This window comes from Eulemur rufifrons, chromosome 30 (genome assembly GCF_041146395.1).
Source record: "Eulemur rufifrons isolate Redbay chromosome 30, OSU_ERuf_1, whole genome shotgun sequence".
In the NCBI taxonomy this organism is placed as follows: Eukaryota; Metazoa; Chordata; class Mammalia; order Primates; family Lemuridae; genus Eulemur; species Eulemur rufifrons.
In genome coordinates this window covers 136,827,410-136,846,471 of record NC_091012.1, presented here as the reverse complement: position 1 = coordinate 136,846,471, position 19,062 = coordinate 136,827,410, and the positions used below count along the sequence as shown (strand labels likewise).

The window sequence follows — 19,062 nt, the reverse complement described above, 5'->3', positions numbered from 1 at the left end:
AGTGGCTCAATCCCAGCACTTTGGGAGGCCAAGGCAGGAGGATCACTTGAGGCTAGGGGTTCGAGACCAGCCTGGGCAACATAGACCCCATCTCTACAAAAAATTTTTAAAAAATTAGCCAGGCATGGTGGCATGCACCTGTAGTCCCAACTACTCGGGAGGCTGAGGCAGGAGGATGGCATGAGCTCAGGAGTTTGAGGTTACAGTGAGCTATGATCTCACCACTGCACTCCAGCCTGGGCAATAGAGTGAGAGCCTGTCTCATGGGGTAGCGGGGGAACCACAGAATGTAAAGTAATGTGAATGTCTCTTCCCTCTTTTATTTCTTCTGTGATCACAGTAACCTTACTCATTGTAATTGTATATTTTCTCTCAGGAAATATATATTACATTAGTCCCTTTGTCAAAAAGAAAATTATTTCACTGTCATTTTATAGAAAAGACTAAAAATGGCCCAAACCCTTAACCTGGCATTCAAAGACTTTCAAAATCTTCTCCCAAGGTGACTCTTCCAACATTATCTCTCCTGGTTCCTCAGTCAGCACGCCATGCCCTAGCCAGCATTTTCTAGAATTCCAAAGCTGTCTTGCCTATTCCTGCCGACAGGTCTCTGCTGGCCTCACTCCCGCAGAGCGCCTCACTCTTCTTTGATGCACGATCCACAGATCTGTCAAAATAGCTTTAAATCCCACCACCCTGAAGCAAGGTTTATTGTCTACTCAAAACCAGAGTCATCTCTTCCTCCTCTGAATCCCAAAACACTCGTCTAACTCATGAATTCTGCACATGTTCATCAACAAGTGTTTAATTGTCACGTCTCTGTCCTTTGCCAGGTACTTTAGAAATAAAACTACAAAATATATTAAAGCAACAACATGGACCCTTATCTCACATACAAATAATACAAGCAGTGGTTAAAAAATATCTGGCAGTCAGTCTTCCGCCAAAGTCCACACACTTAACCATTACACATTCTGCCTCCTGGCTTTTATTCTAACAGTTGTTCTGACACATATTGCAGGCTTCCTCTGGGCCAGGTACAATGCTATGGGTTTATATAAAACACTTTATTTTGCTTTCCCAAGTTTCTGTAAGTGCTATACATTATTAGCCCTGTTTTATAGACAAGTAAAATGCAGCACAGGGACGTTAACAAGGCGCCCAAGAATTACATTTGTTTACACAGCCACATGACTAAGAGGTACCTTATGTACTTGTTTGTGCATTTTCCGGAACTCTCTGAGCTTACCAGAAATGATTCCAATAATAATAAATCATCAGGCAATATTACCTCTTCTCTGCAGGTGAAGGAGTGGAGAGGGGGACTCACTGGGGGCTAGACAGGTGAGAGGAGGGGAAAAGGACACTGCCTTGAGTTTCCCATTAAGAATGTACTCCTGGAGATGCTTTCTTTTACTCCATCTATCATAAATATTTTTGTAGCAAACTAACAAAATTAAAATATAATTTTAACATATTTTATAAATATTTGGAAACCTTATTTTCATCACATGGGAACTTTAAAAATATATACATTGCAACACATTGTATACACCTATGAAAATATCACTCTATTCCCATAAATATATACAATTATTATGCTGTATATAATTGTATTATCAACTAAAACTAAAAGGAAAAAATATACATTGCATACTAAAGAAATGTTGCCATAAAATAAGTACAAACAGAATTAAGTGCATCTTCAAGGAGTCAGTTGGAACTGGTGAGACCCCATATAACCAAACCATTTTAGAAGACACATGTCTGACTTACTCACATATCACATGGTGAAACAGTATATGGTATATTTGTATTTTAGATTAAAATCTAACCTGGAATTATTGTGAACTAGTTTGAAAAACCATATAGGTTTACACAAAGGACATCCTGTGTGGTAAAAAGTGAAAAAGGAATAGAGATTTCACAACTATCTAGTAAATTTAACATTGTTTTCTAATACAAGGCTTGGAAATGGTAGGTTCAATGGCCCTTTCTCTGGGAAGCCTTTCTCCATCTCTCCGGGCTGGGGTGAGTCTCCTTGCTTTGGGCACTATGTGCCTACCTCCAGCACCAATGGAGAAAATATTTAGTAGCTGTTCAAATTCTCTACTAGACTATAAACTTCATGAGGGCAGGGACTGTTTCTGTTCATACTATCTTCATTTATTAAATACATATTAACTTAATTGTTTATGATCTCTCAAAAAACCTATATGAACGTGTATGTTCTTAATAACATAGCTTCAAAAGTCCTAAAGAAAGAAAAATGACAGAGCTATAAAGAGAACTTGAAAATTTCACTCTTTAAGTGGGAAGCTTAAGTGTACATTTCCTAGTTATTAATTATTAAGCAGATTTTAAACATTAGTGAGCTTATGGAAAATTTGCGTATACAATTGTCTCAAGCCCTGATCTTAAGGCATTTAAACTAGAAATCAATAAACAAAAAGATACATTGAAAAAAATATTTGGAACTTCAAAAAACCTTCAAGATAAGAATCTTCCCACAAAAGATATGCCAAGTCCAAAAATGATGCTTACCCATCTACCAAACATGTAAGGAATAGATAAAATATTTTGGGTAATAGTTATTGCTATGTTTGCTGCCATCTCTTTTCTGCATAATGACATATACCTAATGGAAATATTGGTTATTTGAATTTGCCACCATATAATTTAGATTCAGGAAGATTCTAATATTAAATAAACAAATGCATGCATGTAGACATATATGTACATGTTCGTGTGTGTGTGTGTGTGTGTGTGTATCACACACCTTTGCACTAGAACCTGCACTATACCTGCTACTATTTTCAAAGAAGAAACAAGTTATAGAAATCCTAAGAAAAAAGAAAAAAGTCTAGCTCAGTATCCACTTACAACTTTCCCAGTTGCAAACTGGAAAAGACTCTCAGAAATATAGAACCTTACAATCTATAAACTAAACCCCAGAGTGACCTCCACAGGAAATCTGAGCTTTAATTGGAACTTTTTATCAAACTATTCAAAAAATACAATGGGATGATACATTGAAACCTGATTTATACAAACAACCTCTCTCAGCCAACCTTTAGAATCAGAAAAGCAAAAGAGTGAACTGAACTTCAGTTTCAGCTAATTTGAAGGGGCTCTGCTGAAACTGAAGGGCAAGGAAAGGTCAATTTTTCTCAATTTGAAAATTTTTATATATGTAACTAGAGAAAAGAAACAAGAGCCCCAACATTGTATGTTGGAACACAAAAAGAGGAATTACTGCATTCTAATTCCTTGAAAACTCTGGAATGCATTATATTAAATTCTCTTATGTGATTCACAAATCAAAATTTTAATCCAAGTTTGGAGGATTAAAATTCAATTAAAATGCTGTATAAAAAAGTCCCTATTACGATATGCTCCATTTAGAGACCTTTGCATTTGGCAGGAAGACTTTTCTTTTTTGTATCTTAAAATAGAGTTCAGGAAATGCTAGTTTAATTTTCTCTTTGCTTCAATGTTTCATGAGTGCTTTTCAATGCATAATCTCTGAAAGTGTTAAATTACTGACATGATGCTATTTCAGATGAGTTGGAAGATTTTATTTGTATGAATTCTACATCTTGGAATTTTTATGTCTTTTTTTTCTTTTATGCTTAGGAAAAGATTGTAATGTACACAACTATATTCTAATTCTTTATGTAAGCACACATCTCTTATACTGACATCTAATATGAGTAAAAAAAAGTCCCCAAAGTTTAGTGTCATTGAAAGAAATAATTATTCTTCATAATCATTGCAGAATTCCTCTCTTCATATAATGGACTTTTACCAATAGGACAAAAACATTTTCAAGCATAAGACACCTGGGTCCTTACATATCCGAATAAACAAAGCAAATCTATTGTCTTATCAATGAAAACATCCTTAAATTTCTTCGTGCTTTGTGTTCCCACATCATCTCAAATCCCTATCTATATGAGATCCCAGAGCCACAGAAAAATACATGTACAGAGCACACTTTTTCAGACCAAAGTATTAATTAACAAGAACATACTTCCTTGGTTTGGTCCCTTTTAGTATGTTATTACTTCCTTCAAAAATCAACACGTATATTGTACTTAGGTTTTAAACAAAACAAGGAAATACATATGTTCAAAAATATGTGATAACTGAAATGTCACAGACACCCAATGTCGTATATTCTTATGACTTTTAAAAATTCTAACATAGTGGCATGTTTTAGAACAAACATGCTATGCGCTAGTATGGTAATTGTCCAAATGCTCATAAGCATATTTTGGTGAGCAGCTTTAAAGGCGTTTTGGTGCCCTGCGTGCTGTTTATATATTTATAGTTCTGTAATTAAAAAATAAAATATACTATCTCATTAACTGTCAGGGCCTTCCTGTGACAGTACCAATGACCAATAACCCAGTGGCTTGATTAGACAAGTGCACAAGGCTCATAATTGAAGAGTTTCATTTTCATCCCAAAAAGGGCTAGAGCATGACAGTATCTCCTCATAAATTTGGAGATGTTATCTAAATAATGAATAATTCTGCTGTGATAATACACAGCAGAATTTACTACCAGGTTTAAATATCAAGCCTGGGAGCTATTGAATATTGAACATCATTATGATTATGGTGTTTTAACAAACAATCATTAAAAGGCAGTGTTAATCAAATCAAAGGAACATTTTTGATAAAGGAAAAAAGATCTGGCATGTTTATGTTTTGGAAAACAAAAATCAAACATCTCTGGTTCAATCATTCTAAACACTCTCCCCGACCCTGCAACAATAGAACAAGGCATGAAAAAAGTTTAAAAACTTTGGTTTCTAAAAATTGATAGCCATATCAATTTCTGCAGAATCTGCTTTAGAGGCACAACTCAGACACACATCACCTTTGCTATTATTAACTTCGGTGGCACTTTTCTCCACTGCCGCCATGTGCTGCACTAGAACACCAGTCAGCATCTGTCTTCCCTTGTCTGTGTCACCTAAATCCTGATGCTTTACTTCCTTTACATGGTTTATAGATGGATTTGTGCCAGTCACTCTTTGGACACTTAAAGTGAGACATGCTGCCCAGGTGAAGCTTTTGTTGCTCAAGTGACGTTTAGAAGCAGGGATCTGCTTCAGCATGTCAACTTCCCTCAACATGTCAAGAAATAGCAAAGCCGAATCCCAGATGTGGGCTCTTTAATCCCACTGTCGCAAAATAAACTATGTGGTCCCAGTAAACACAACCACCCATTAGAGCTAAGGAGAGGTGATAGGAACCACTTGTTAAAGGTGACGGTGTTCTGAGTGATAATACTCTTTTGATCATGTGATTCATTTTGTTTGCTCAACAACGTGGTTATGTGTTTTTCCTGAGAGGAAGGACTTCAATATATATTTACTTAGAGCTTTTAATTTATACTTCCTTTCCTTTTAATTGGTGTCTTGTGATCTAAAATTAGCTGGTGAACATAGTCTCTCACTCAAACTCTCTCAGCTGAGTTTTCAATAATTAGACCCACTGTCGCCTGAAGTTGAACAGACATCTGGAGACTTGGCTTTTTATTTCTTCCCTGGTGCTTTCTATCCATATTTAGAGAGTGATTTTTTTATCTGACATATAGTCGTATTAATTATTATCCCCCAAGCTGGAGTTAGGTTAATAATTTCATGTAAAAAGTGAAGTTCAAACGGTTTTGCCTGTAACCTTACTGAATAAAGAGCCTACAAGAAAAGGAATTCTTTCGTGAAACCCGAGATTGTCAGAGCACTGTAGTTCACCAATAAGCTGGATATCGTTTACACAAGGAATAAAAGGTCACGTGTCCTCTAAAATCCCACATTTGCTACAGACATTCCTCTTTCTATTCTCTTGTTTGTGCAGTAACTAGATACAGGTACAATGAGAGTGAATTAGTTTTCCCGGATGAGTGAGGAAAATAAATGCCCCCAAAATGCCCAAAGCCAGATTTTATCTTTTATGTGTCATTCTCTCTCTCTCTCTCTCTCTCTCTCCCCTCCTCCAACCCCTCGGAGAGGGCAGTGCTCTCTTTGGAAGAACTGCAAGGATTGAAAATGATCCAGATTTTTAGAATTCGCCCTCACCTTGACAACGCTAAAATTACAAGCAGCAGTCAACTTTTACAAGATACCCTTATTGTGTAACATTTATAGGCTGCCAAAAACATGCTAAAACTAATCAGATAACAAAGGTGAAGAGAAAACCTTCACCTGCCACGTAGTGAGCAGTGAATACACTTTTTATTTCCATGACATTTGCTGGCAGAAAGGGGTTGGCTTAAGGCGGATGGGACTAACCTTCAATTTGTCATAGCGTTCGCTCAAAGCTGCCACCTGATGATCTCGGTGCCGCCCAACCAGTTTACACAAGGCACAGATTAACTGGTCATCTGTCACGCAGTACATATTCACCTTCTCATCCTCGTGCTCCAAGCACATCAGCCCCCGGATGTGTGAGTCCGGAATTGGCTCAATCAGACGATGGCCCGTAAAGGGCTTCTTGTTCGGGTGAGTGGCTTTTAGGCACTCGTCACAGTAGGACACTTCGCAAGTGACACAGGTCTTCACAGCGTCCTGGGCAGGATCCTGGTCACAAAACTGGCAGAGGACCTTCTCGGCGGAGGTCATGGTGTTGGCGTCAAAGGCCCGCTCCCGGCGGGTCTCACTGGGGGAGTTGGGCCCACTCACTGATGCTTTCTGGAACCTGTCGATGATGTTCTGCAGGGTGACGTTGCGCTTGAGCCCGTCTAGACCTCGCTGGCTAAGTGTGATGACATGCCGGCAGGTGGGGCACTGGAAGGCGGTGATGGACTCCACAGACTCGTTGGTGGCACAGTGTGACACCAGGATGCGGTGGGCACAGTTGAAGCAGAGGCTGTGTGCACAGGGCAGCAGGAGGGGATCCTCAAAGAGCTCCAGACAAATAGGGCAGGTCAGCTCCGACTCCAGTGTTTCCATCTTCAGGCAAAGCTCTCCTGTGTCATCAGCAAAATCCAAGGAAGCCGATCAGCTATCTGGAAACAGAACGGAAGATTTGATTAGGCGCAGGGGGTCAGCCGTGGGGGGCTGTCAGCTTTGAATGCATCTCAGAATCATTCCAAACATAGGTCATGAAAGGGTAAGTGTGTGTACATTCCAAGTAATTCTCTTTCTATTCACTGGGGAAATGAGAAAAAAAAAAAAAAACACCCAGACTCAGCAAACCAGCTAACATTTTCTCAAAGTTCCAGTCACTGAAAGTTACAATTTTTTTTTTTTTTGCAGTTTTGTTCTCTAAAAGGCCTCACTCTAATCTGGAAAGTAATTGAAACTGCAATTTTCATAATTTGTATCTAATCACAATAATCATATTGTGTCACAGCCAGGTTTCACCTGCGTGAAAAATTAAAATGTAGAAATGTTCATTAATGAACTATAGAGTCTTTTATAAGTTTGAATTTATGAACTTACATACTAAGGTATATGTGTTTTAAACACTTTTATTCTGCAATACCAACGCAGGCTTCAAGAGCTGTAGAAAGGTAGTTACTATAGAAATGGGCATGAAACGTACATGAAATCAAATACACAGATTTCAGCAGAAATGATCATGTCTATGTATGGGATATCATTTTCCAAAATATATTCCTGAGAAAAAAACACTGACTTTCACAAAGATGATTGTGATAGAGGCAATATTTTTGGCATATGTTCATTACTCTTCTGAATAATTCTATTGTTTAATGCAGCAGTGGGACGTGGGTAGGTAGAGAGAAGCAGAGAAAACTATCTTGGGGGCCTTTTTGGTGGCTGCCATGAGCTTGTGCACCAATGATTAATATTTAGAACAACAATCTAGTTAAGTACAACAAGGATTTTAGTTGTTATCATATTCATATGATAAGTTACTTTATGACAATGACAAGGATTAGAAAATAAGGAAGCTTGCAAGGACTGCTGAGGGACCCTCCTGGCCTAAAAACTCCCATCGTGGGCTTTTCACTGTTGCCAGCAACAAGCCAGGCTGGCAGGAGGTCCAGCCTCACACTCAGAGCCATGTTGGCCTGGGCACGACCTCCGCCAGCTTTGCTGCTCCCCTCCAGGCCACCTTCGGGTGGCCCAGCTGCCTGCTCCCCTCGCCATAAAGACCTCGCTGCTTTTGTGAACTCTTATTTGCCTTCCCTTCAAAAAGGGTGAAGGAAAGAATCCCACACAAACCCTGGTTCATTAAGGGTGAAGCGGCCTCGTGCTCATTAACAGGCCTGGGAACCAAGCCTCTTTGAACCTTCTCCCTTTCAAGACCATTAGCAGAGGTCTGCGGCACGGTGCCGGGGGTATTAGATGCAGCCCACTGCAGGCTGTGGGAGAATAGTGCAGTTCACCCAGTGGTCGGGAGGTTCAAATCACCCTGGGGGTGCGGGGGTTCTCAGCTGGATTTATGGGAAGGTTTCACATCCAAAGCTATGTTTAGTGATTCTGACAATCTGCCATCGTGTGTATTCACACCTCCACTTATTTACAAAATTCATGATTTCTAGAATACCTTGACCTTTTCTGAAATAGCATCCCTCAGGGATACCATGTGGTACTTTGGTGAAATTAATGCTCATCTTGCTACCTACTGAATGGTAACTGATCATTAAAAGTTTAAAGTATGTTCTGAGCCTGTTAAAAATTAAAGAGCTACTGTCTTCATAAAAGCCTGATATCTTTAAAAAAAATCTTCAACCAATTGCTAATATTTACCACATAAGAAAGAATAAAGGAGCAGCTATGATTTGAAATATTAAAGCTTGTTCATCTTTTCACAACCTGCAATGGAAACTCTGGGGGTGCTGTATAGAGGTGGCTCAGAAGAAATTGAAAGGTTTTACCTGTTAATCATTATTTTGGTTAATCATGGGAAAAATTTAGAATTATCTCTAAATCAAATTTCTTCTTTCTTCCCACCAGAAGCATATAAATTCAAGGGAAAATGTAGCCCTTTTGGTCTGCTTTGTTCTGAGTTGAAACAAGAACACCTACCAAGAGATCTGAACAGAAGGATGAGCATCAGATTATATTTGGAGAGCTATGATGGTTGTATTTTTAATGCAGGTGCCAGGATTCCATCCCAGAGTGGTGTTATGAGATTTTATAGAGGTGATTCCACTGGGGACTCCAATGGAAATGCTAACCTTTTATCCATTCATTCAAGAAGTGGTTACTGTGTGTCAGGCACTGAGCTGGCTCAGGAAGCCGAAATGGCATTCTCATCACCTCATCTCTATTATCATGGGCCAAGCCAGCAACATCTCTTACCTGGGTTATCATAAGACCTTTCTAAATGGTCTCTGGGCTTCTGCTCACTCTTACCCTTGCCTCTACAGTCTACCCTCCACTCATTAGCCAACGAGCCTGTTAAAACATGACAGAGCATGACTCTCCTTTGCTCTGCCCTCCAGGGGCTTCCCATTTCACTTAGAGAGAAATTCACCAGGATAAAACCAGCCTCAGACAACACAGACTCAGACAGTGAGCTCATTTCCTCCCACACTACCCACTGCTCTCTCTGCTCTGGGCACATGGCCTCCTTGTGATTCCTCAGACACGCCAACCACATCCCATCCTGGGCTTGCCCCCCACAAGGTCTTTAAAATCCACATGACTCTCTGCTCCAGTGTCACCTTCTCTGTGAACCCACATAAAACCAATTCCCCTACTAATACCATGATCAGCCACCCATCGAGGCAATCCTTCTCCCCCTTCTCAATTTATTTTTCTCCCTCATGTTCATCAGTTACATATTCTATTACTTTGCTTATTACTCCTTCTCCCCCACCTGTCCCCAACACTAGAATATAAGCTCTGTGAAAGCAGAGATTTTGCTTTGCTCTTTGAGAGATGTACCACCAGTGCCTAGAACAGTGCCCAGCACGTAGCAGGACTCAAACATTCATTGATCCCATTAAATGTGCTGACGTTTGGGCTGAAACCAAAAAGAATAAACATAGCTCTTGCCTTTAAGGATCTCTCAATATATTAGACCAGGGGTCAGCAAACTTTTTCTATAAAGGGCAAGATAGTAAACATTTTTGGCTTTGTGGGCCATAGTGTCTCTGTTGCAATTACCCAGCTCCACCATGGTAGTGCAAAAGCAATCATACACAATACATAAAGGAATGAGTGTGGCTGTGTTCCAACACAATTGTATTTACAAAAACAGCTAACAAGCTGCAATTGGCCTACAGGTAATATTAATATTTTGCTGACCCATGTAATAGAAGACAGAGACACATACAGCTAACCAGAATATAAAATGAAAGTCACTCTTCGGAGAGGTATGCATAAAATGCTGTGTGGGCAACAATGGCAAGCACGGTGGAGCAAGACTTTGACAAGCGTGTACAAGTTTTGAGTGCTATCGGGAAATGATATGCAATGGGATTTCAACCTGACATCAATGGAAATAATGTGAGTTGAGTGCTTAGGGGCAATTCATGAAAGAATGATTTCATACGAGCTGCTCAGAACTGGATCTTTTTCTTTTATTGCCATAGTGCCTGGCATGGTGCTTTGCACAGGTGTCTACACTGCAAATGATTAATTGTATTAAGTGATGACAAATACCTATATGTGGTAGGTGAGGTTAAGCCAACTTTCTAAATCCTTTGCCTGTGTGCTGCCACAAAGGAGGGGTTTTGGTTTGAAATCTACAGTAGATCCCATTTTTTCCACTTTTATCTGGGTATCATTTTTGTTAAATTACTCAACAGTATCTTACTTGTACACATCCCATTCTACCCTCTTAAAAAAAACTAGTGTGGCTTATTTTCTAGTTTTCTTACAATATCTTTTTGGAGAAATTAAAATGTCATTTATTCTTTGACCAAATATTTAAGTCCTTCTATGTGCTTGGTCCTGGGACAAGTACTGGTAATATCTGCCCCCTGCCTCAGTGATCTTATGGTTCATTAGAGGAGAGAAAATATGAGCAAACTGTAATGCAACATAAAAGATGCATGGCGGCCGGGCGCGGTGGCTCACGCCTGTAATCCTAGCACTCTGGGAGGCCGAGGTGGGCGGATCGTTTGAGCTCAGGAGTTCGAGACCAGCCTGAGCAAGAGCGAGACCCCATCTCTACTAAAAATAGAAAGAAATTATATGGACAGCTAAAAATATATATAGAAAAAATTAGCCGGGCATGGTGGCACATGTCTGTAGTCCCAGCTACTCGGGAGGCTGAGGCAGGAGGATCGCTTGAGCTCAGGAGTTTGAGGTTGCTGTGAGCTAGGCTGACGCCACGGCACTCACTTTAGCCTGGGCAACAGAGTGAGACTCTGTCTCAAAAAAAAAAAAAAAAAAAAAAAAAGATGCATGGCAAGGATAGACAGGTAATAATCGACTCTACACTGGAGGAGAAGGAGAGAGGGAGAGGCATCCTGAAGGGGGGAAAATGTGAAGTGCGTTTTAAAAGATGAACAGGGGTTCACCAAGCAGATAGTGGTGGGTGGGTGGGGATTTTGTTCAAAATGTTATCTTTCTTTTGTCTCTTCTTAACCCTCATAATTTAATTTCCACGCCTCAAAAAAAAAAAAAAAAAAAAAGCTTCTTAGCCTTCACTTCAATAGAAGGAAATCACACATGCATATTGTTGTCAGGAAATTCTATAGCTCAACATTTTTGTGAATGGGCTAATTGGTCCTCATTCAGAAGAGGATGTGGGTAATCATGGGAGTCCCTTGCAACAAACTGGGAATGGCAACAATTCACAGCTCACCCCTCTGCCTGTCTGTCCATGGTTTATACATCTAGAACAGTGCATGGAATAGTGAGTGAAAGGGGAGAGCTGGACGAGTGGACAGACAATCTAGGACATTCCACAGCTCTGGTACTTATTAGCTGTCTGCGTGTCCATGGGTGAGTGTCCACAGATGTTCCCTACAATTCCTCTAGCACTCACTCTCATCCCTCCCTAAGCAGGAGAGTCTTCAGTGACAGGTTGCAGTCAAGCCCTGCATCCTGGGACACACTGGATGCAACATATCTTTTCAAGAAACTTTCTTATAGGTTCAAGACTTACGTGAAAGCACTTCTTTAAAATGGAAAATTAATAGATGGATGTTTTGATGGAAAATAATGATGTAAATGTTTTCTTACTTCCCCCTTCCTCCTTTCCTCCCTCTCTCATTCTGTGTGTCTTACTCCATTTTGTGTTGATATAGAAGAATACCTGAAGCTGGTTAATTTATAAAAAAAAAAAAAAGAGGTTTATTTGGCTCAGGGATCTGCAGGCTGCGAAGTACAAGAAGCTTGGCCCGGCTTCTGCTGAAAACCACATGCTACGTCAAAACATGGCAGAGAAGGTCAAAGGGGAAGCCTACACGTAAGAAGAAAGAGCAAACAGGAGGAGGAAGCTCGCTTTATCACAGCCTGGTTGCTTGGGAACTAATCCATTCCGTGAGAACTAATCCAGTCTTGTGAGAGCAAGAACTCAATACCGCAAGAACTCACTGCCCTGAGAACCACACCCAGCCATTCATGAAGGATCCACCCCCAGGACTCAAACACCTCCCACTAGGCCCCACCTCCCAGCACCCCCACACCGGGGATCAAATTTCAACATGAGATGTGGTGAGAAAAAACCTACCTTATTCAAACCAGAGCACTGTGTATCACTGAAATTGTACTTTTCCAGTTTTCCTCTCTCTAACCACTGCTAACTTCTTCCTCTTGCTAATCACAGCCTCAGTATTTTCTAATAGCCTATGCTTCCTTTGAAAAAGCCATCCAGTTTGTTCGTTTGTTTCATGTAGTCCCTCTCTCAGAATGACTCCTAGGCTCGTATCTCCAGGTGCCATCGCTTTCTGGAATCCCAGTTTAGCATCGATAGTTCTTTGCTTCATGTATTGCAAGTGCATCAGACTCAGAATGCACATCACAGGGGATGTATCCCCTTCCCTCCCAAGCCAGTCTTTATCTTCTCTACAGGGCTCCTGGCATCTCCTCATAGAGTTTCCATCCTGCTGATCACCAGAAGGCAGATGCTTGCCAGAGTTTCTACTCCTACCTCTTTTGGGGGAGGCAGAATAATGGCCCCCAAAGATGTCCACATCCTACTCCTCAGAACCTGTGAATATTTTAGGTTACAGGGCAAAGAGGAATGAATGCTGCCGATATAGCCGAGGTTGCTAAGCAGCTAACCTTGAGATGGGGAGATTAGCCTGGATCATCCAGGTAGACCCAATGTAATCACAAGGCTCCTTAAATGTGGAAGTGGGGGGCAGAAGAGTAAGAGTCAGAACGATGAGATGTAAGAAAGACTTGAAGATGGAGGGAAGGGCCACAAGCCAAGGAATGCAGCAGCCTCTAGAAGCTGGAAAAGGCAAGTAAAAGGAAGAGGAAGAGAGTCTCCAGGAAGGCATGCTGGCCTGCAGATACCTTGCTTTTAGTCCAGCAAGACCTGTGTCAGACATCTGACCTCTAGGTCTGTAAGATAATAAATTTATGTTGTTTAAGGCCATTAAGTTTTTGGTAACTTGTTACAGCATTAATAGGGAACTGATAAACCCTCCATCCTCCAAATCTAAATCATTAGCCAAGACATATGTGTATCAATCCTTAGTAGCTCTTTGTGTTGGTTTCCTTCCCTCTGGTCCCACTGCTGTGTTGATCCAGACCCTCTCTGTTGCATTCCTCGATCATTACCCAAAACCTTCCTAATTTGATTTCTCACCTCCAGTCTTTCCTCCTTCCGATGAATCTTTGTAATGTGCTTCTGGCCCCACCACATTTTTCTGTAACTACTCTCAAAGGCACATATCATTGAGCAGCTCCCTGCTGCCCAAAGTCTGAGTCTTGACACCTTATCTGCTTTACAAATCCTGGCCCCAGTTTCTCCCAAACTATCCCCTCAACCTTATTCTCAATCACTCATCTCCTATACCAGGGACCCAGTAAATGGGACCATTTGCTGCTCTTAGCAATTGCTTTTGCTTTTCCTCTTAGCACAAACCATTTTTCCTATGTGAGTTTTTGTGGTTTCGCATTTGTTTTGTTTCTATTTTCTGGCTTTTAAAGATGAGAGTAGAACCTTCCAGAAGCCCCAAAAACCCTGCCTGCTGTTGGATTTGGTGACTTCATATTAAACAAAGAGGAATTGTCTAAAAAGATGGCTCTAAATAATGTGACATGTCTTAACTGTTTACATTTAGCAAAGTAACCCTTTTAACTGAACACAAAGCAATATAATTATCCTATTCACAAAATAACTAAAATATTTACTTAAAATGTTATTTCTCAGTCCACAATGGAATAGTTGGTAATAGGACCCAGGTTTAAAGTTATACGATTAATCTTATTCTTTCAATATAGTGGAATTCACTCTGGAGCTGATATGAGCATGCATGGGCACGTGCTCAAACAGACATGCAAACACAAATCTCATATGGAGATAACATTCACAGTCTAAATTTGAGGCCAATCATGAATGTGTGGCCTAAGCCAAATGACTAACTTCCTTACAACTCCCCATGATAAAACCTGGATGTAAGAGGCTTGTGCCTTTTGGGGTTAAGGAAAATTAATCAACAGAGGGATGGAGAGCTAGCAGTGAGGGCTGTAAGAATGATTGGATCTTGGCACCCAGGTGATGGCTAAGGTGATCTGACTGATTCAGTTGCCTGGGAAGATGGCCCCTCGCTCCCTCTGGGCTCCAGGTATCTTCATCCTGAGGTAGCACTCATCCCAGGAAGAGGATTATTGTTACAGGCCAAGGGCATGGAAGTTAAAGGGGTTCATGTCTGTTAGATTCATCTTTTTTGCCTCCTCCTCTGAGGTAAGAGACAAAAATATTGCTCTGGCAAGTCAATGGAGATAAAGCATTTAACTCCCAGGCTATATTGTCACAACCCTTGCCACCATCCTGCTGGGTATCTCATTTTAGAATTTCACAAGTTTATTCTTTGTAGTCTCTCCCGACCTCCTCTTCTATGACATGGTCAAGATAACCTGTACCTGGAAGAAACACCTAGGACCCCTGTGAAGATAACATGCATTGCCAGGTTTAATCCATGGCCAAATTCAATGGGTAGGCTTTCTGGTTCAGAATGCTAAGGATACAGAAGTTTCACATGTATATTCAAGAACTGACCAAGAATTAGGAGTCTCCAGGCTAAATGCACTCTATGAGTTCAATCATCCATTGGAGTAAGGAAGATTTCCATCATTAGCACATCATTAATGATTTTTTTATTTCAAATTTCTCTTAATAGAGGCATTGACATTTTAATCATAAGGTAAACCTACCTCTCATTGCTTTCCTATATGTAGTGTGTCATATCTGCATACTTCAAGAAAAATAATCATTTTTCTAACTTGGAGTATATGAAAAAGAGCATGCATTGTATCCATCAATAATTTTACTTTCAGCCCCTTGCTTTGTACAGCTCTGAAAGCCTTCACTATCAAGGAAATTAGTGAGTCACTAGACCGAGGAATAAACTTGGATACCAACACTGGGTGGCCTGTGATCAATTGTTAATACCAGGTGGCTCCCAGCCATTGCCCGGATGATTCCCAAGGCACTTCCTCTGGTTCTTTTCCAAATATCCTCAGGACTATAGAAACTAAGCTTATTGTTAAATTTACCAAAATGTAACCAAAATGACAAACACACTGTCAAAACTGCACAATGTTACACCAAGCCACATAAAAATGGTTTCAAAAAAGGAAGCTCTTAAAAGTGTTGCAAACAATAAACAGCATCAAAAATGGTACGAATAAATTGAACTTTTTGAGAGTCCTAAATTTCAGAAACACAATCAAGTCAATTTCCTTGAGTGCCCACACCTCCCATCCTCTGTACACCTGGGTAATTAAGGTTTAGTTGACTTATTGCCATTTGGATTTTTGCTACGAGATTTCCCCCATTACAGAACTATAGGTGGAATATTTTTTAAAGACTGTAGTATGATATTTCTATCTTGGATCAGCAGAAATACAGACTTTCAGAGGACTGAAAACTATTGAACTGTGAAACACTGGAAATCAACCTGAGTTTGTGAGGCAGAGACTGCAACAGGGACTGAGCTCATAAGGGACTTGCTCCCATCTCAAATGAGCATAATTTCTCAACTCAGAAAATTATCTAACACAAACTCAACAAAAACAGGCTGCTACATCCAAGATGAATTCACCACAGATAATTTTGAATGACATAATACAAGCACTTGACATCTGCATATTCAATCATGCAGTTTAATATTTAACTTTGAGTTGTAAAAAACACTGAAACTACCCAAATGCTACTGTACTGATTAGTACCCTGTCTGATTTGAGAAGCAGGTGAGTCAGTAAAGGCATAATAAAACAGGGCCATGAAGTGATGGAAAAAGAGGAGAAGGAGATCCAACTGAATTTAACCGCATTCTGAAAGACTGGAAATCGATACCATAATATAGGCTATTTCTCACTCCAACTTATGGCAGAGAGCAGTACAAATGCAAACTGGTTCTTAGAGCAACAGTATAAATAATACATCAAGTAAGAAGAGGCAAAAAAAGGTGACCCAGTAATATTCTATAGGTAATGGATGTTACTCTGAACTATCACTGTGGTTAGCCTCTGACTGTTAGCACACTGAAATTCATTTGCTTAATCGGCAATAGAACTAAGAATTTCTGCCAACCAAATTGTCGGGTACCAGAGGAACTGATTGGAAAAAAAAAGTGACAAGCAGATAAGCACTGAGATGCTGGCCTCGAGTTTTCAAATAATTAATTAATACAATAAATATTTTGAATAATTTGGTGTTTCTTCTTTATTCTAAGGAGTGTTGAAATTAAAATACTTTACCTGATACCTGAAGTGAGAACTAGGGAAGACTTTTAATTTTACTAAACACCCACCTGGTGGGATTCATGCAAATCAAATTAAACTGTTAACCAAACCTTTTCTGTACTTCCACATCTGCCTATAACATGCTCATTTTTAGTAATTGGATCTCTAGGACATTCTTTAAAATAATCACACACTCGCCTGACCATGCAACCTGATTAATAATGAATGAACATTTCTGAAAAGAATCACTTTGAAGCATGGCAGATGTCTGTGGGGATATGAAGGCTTTAATGATCAAAATTAAGGGGAAATGGAAGCTGGGTCACACCATCTGGTTATTTTAATTGAAACCTAGTCTTCCAAATTTATTTAACAGAATGCTTAAACACTCCTTCTTGAGGTTCATTTATACAAGCAGACAAGCACGAAGACAAATGGCAATGCAAAAGAGCGATCCCGATTCCTTGAGGAACAACCACCCTCTCCCGCTCTGTCTTAATAGTGAAGAAACCCCCTCAGCAGTCTCGGAAATGCAATTCGTTCCGTCAAAAGACTGAGAAACAGGTTAAAAACAGGAACTAGTACATAGATCCTTAAGAGTTCTCTCAACACCTCTCTAGATTCTGACAAATAGATCACCTTGAATACCCACCAATGGACTGCACACTAGTTCTTTTTGAAGAAACATCGCCGTAGGCAGAGGATGGGGACCCACGAAATGACAGACAGGCCACAGAGACCAGATGGTGGGTGGCAGGCAGTGCTGGAGCGGTCCTGTGTGTCTGTGAGAGCGTCGACAGTGAAACACAACAGGAAAATCGGCCCAACAATTCCAGGAAGGCCAGCTCCACCTCATCCACTTCGCCAGGGTTGCCCGAGTTGAAGAATCAGCTGCCTTTTCCACGGCCCCCGCCGTGACTTCCCTAGCCCCTGGCCTACTCAAAGTTCAACTGAAACCAAATGAAAAGGTAGCTCAGGTCAGGTCAACACCCACTGCCTGGTCCAAAAAAATGATGACTTGGCACCAGGATCTGTACTCTCATTGCTCACAGGAACCAGTAGCGGCTCAGCCGACTGGGACAGTGTCCTGCAACCGAAGGCTGGATGCCAGCTTTCCATGCTGCCAACGGGAGTCGTCCTGCCCAGCTCCTGGGGTAAGGAACTGGCACTGGCTTCCCTTGCATTTGGCCTTTTGGCTTTCCACGGATCACATGAGCACATTATGCTCTGGATGCCGGTTTGCTGATTTTTAAAAATAACATACACATTATTTTGTGCCTTTATCTTCTGAATTAAAGCATAACGTCTGGAAGAAGTTTTTTAAAAAAGTTACATCAGGAAGAACGATCTCCTGTACAGACATAATAAAACAGAGGGGTTTTTTTTCTTCCAAAAATAGAGATCTAAATTGCAATCCAGCATGCCCATAAACAACTGAAAATATATGTGCATATGAAATGTACACATATGTATATACACACAAATACACAGGTTTTACATACATACACATATATGCATATATTATACACACATATATGTATACACATCATGTGTATATATGCATCTAATATTTCACAAATATACCATATATATAACAGCAAATCTGTGATGAGTGTCCCAAATTTTAGTCTCTGGAATGGCAAAGAAAGGGTGAATTTAGACTGGAAAGTAATCTTTTAAAATTTGATTGACTAAAGGAAGAAGGGGAAGTAGTCATCCCAAAAGCAAAAAGAAAAAAAAAAATTATCCTGCATTGCAGTTCTTTGAAGGATGTTGCTTATCACTATGCAAGACAAGAAACTGCAACTAAAGTAAATCATCAGGAAAGTGTTTTTTAAAAAGTCCTGCACAATTCAATTTATACTCCAGACTTTTGGACTCCACCAAAGGTGTTTAAGAAACATTCGTGATAAAGAGGAAGCAAGAAGCAAGAACTGCTTTTTCAGGTTGCCTAGTTTGCATGTCACAACGCCTACCTTCATGCCATTGAAACACTTCACAGTAAACCAAAATGTGCTGCACATGTTAGGACATAAAAATACAAACATAGATTTTTTTGGCTTATGTCTCTCCAAATTATAACTTCATTTGTCTTTTAACAATAAATAAAGGGATTACTCAACTTCACATATAGATGACTTCCTTAAGAAGTCACACATATGTCATCAAATAGAATTCTAAACAACTTTTTTTCCATCAAGAGATTTTAAAACATTGTTTTTGTTAAAAAAAAACATTAAAATCGTCAAAACTTCTAC

At 40.1% G+C, this 19,062-nt stretch overlaps 1 protein-coding gene across 1 annotated transcript in view; it reads right to left on the bottom strand.

Moving 5' to 3' along the window:
- MID1 (midline 1) overlaps positions 1 to 17,506 on the bottom strand; it is a 118,859-nt gene extending 101,353 nt beyond the window's left edge. Inside the window, exons 1-2 of the mRNA XM_069463279.1 lie at positions 17,457 to 17,506; positions 6,305 to 7,020 (exon numbers count right to left, since the gene is read on the bottom strand). Of these exons, the coding sequence (XP_069319380.1) occupies positions 6,305 to 6,964 (660 nt within the window). The 5' untranslated portion in view covers positions 6,965 to 7,020; positions 17,457 to 17,506. The remainder of the gene's footprint in view (positions 1 to 6,304; positions 7,021 to 17,456) is intronic.
- Positions 17,507 to 19,062: the final 1,556 nt, after the last annotated feature.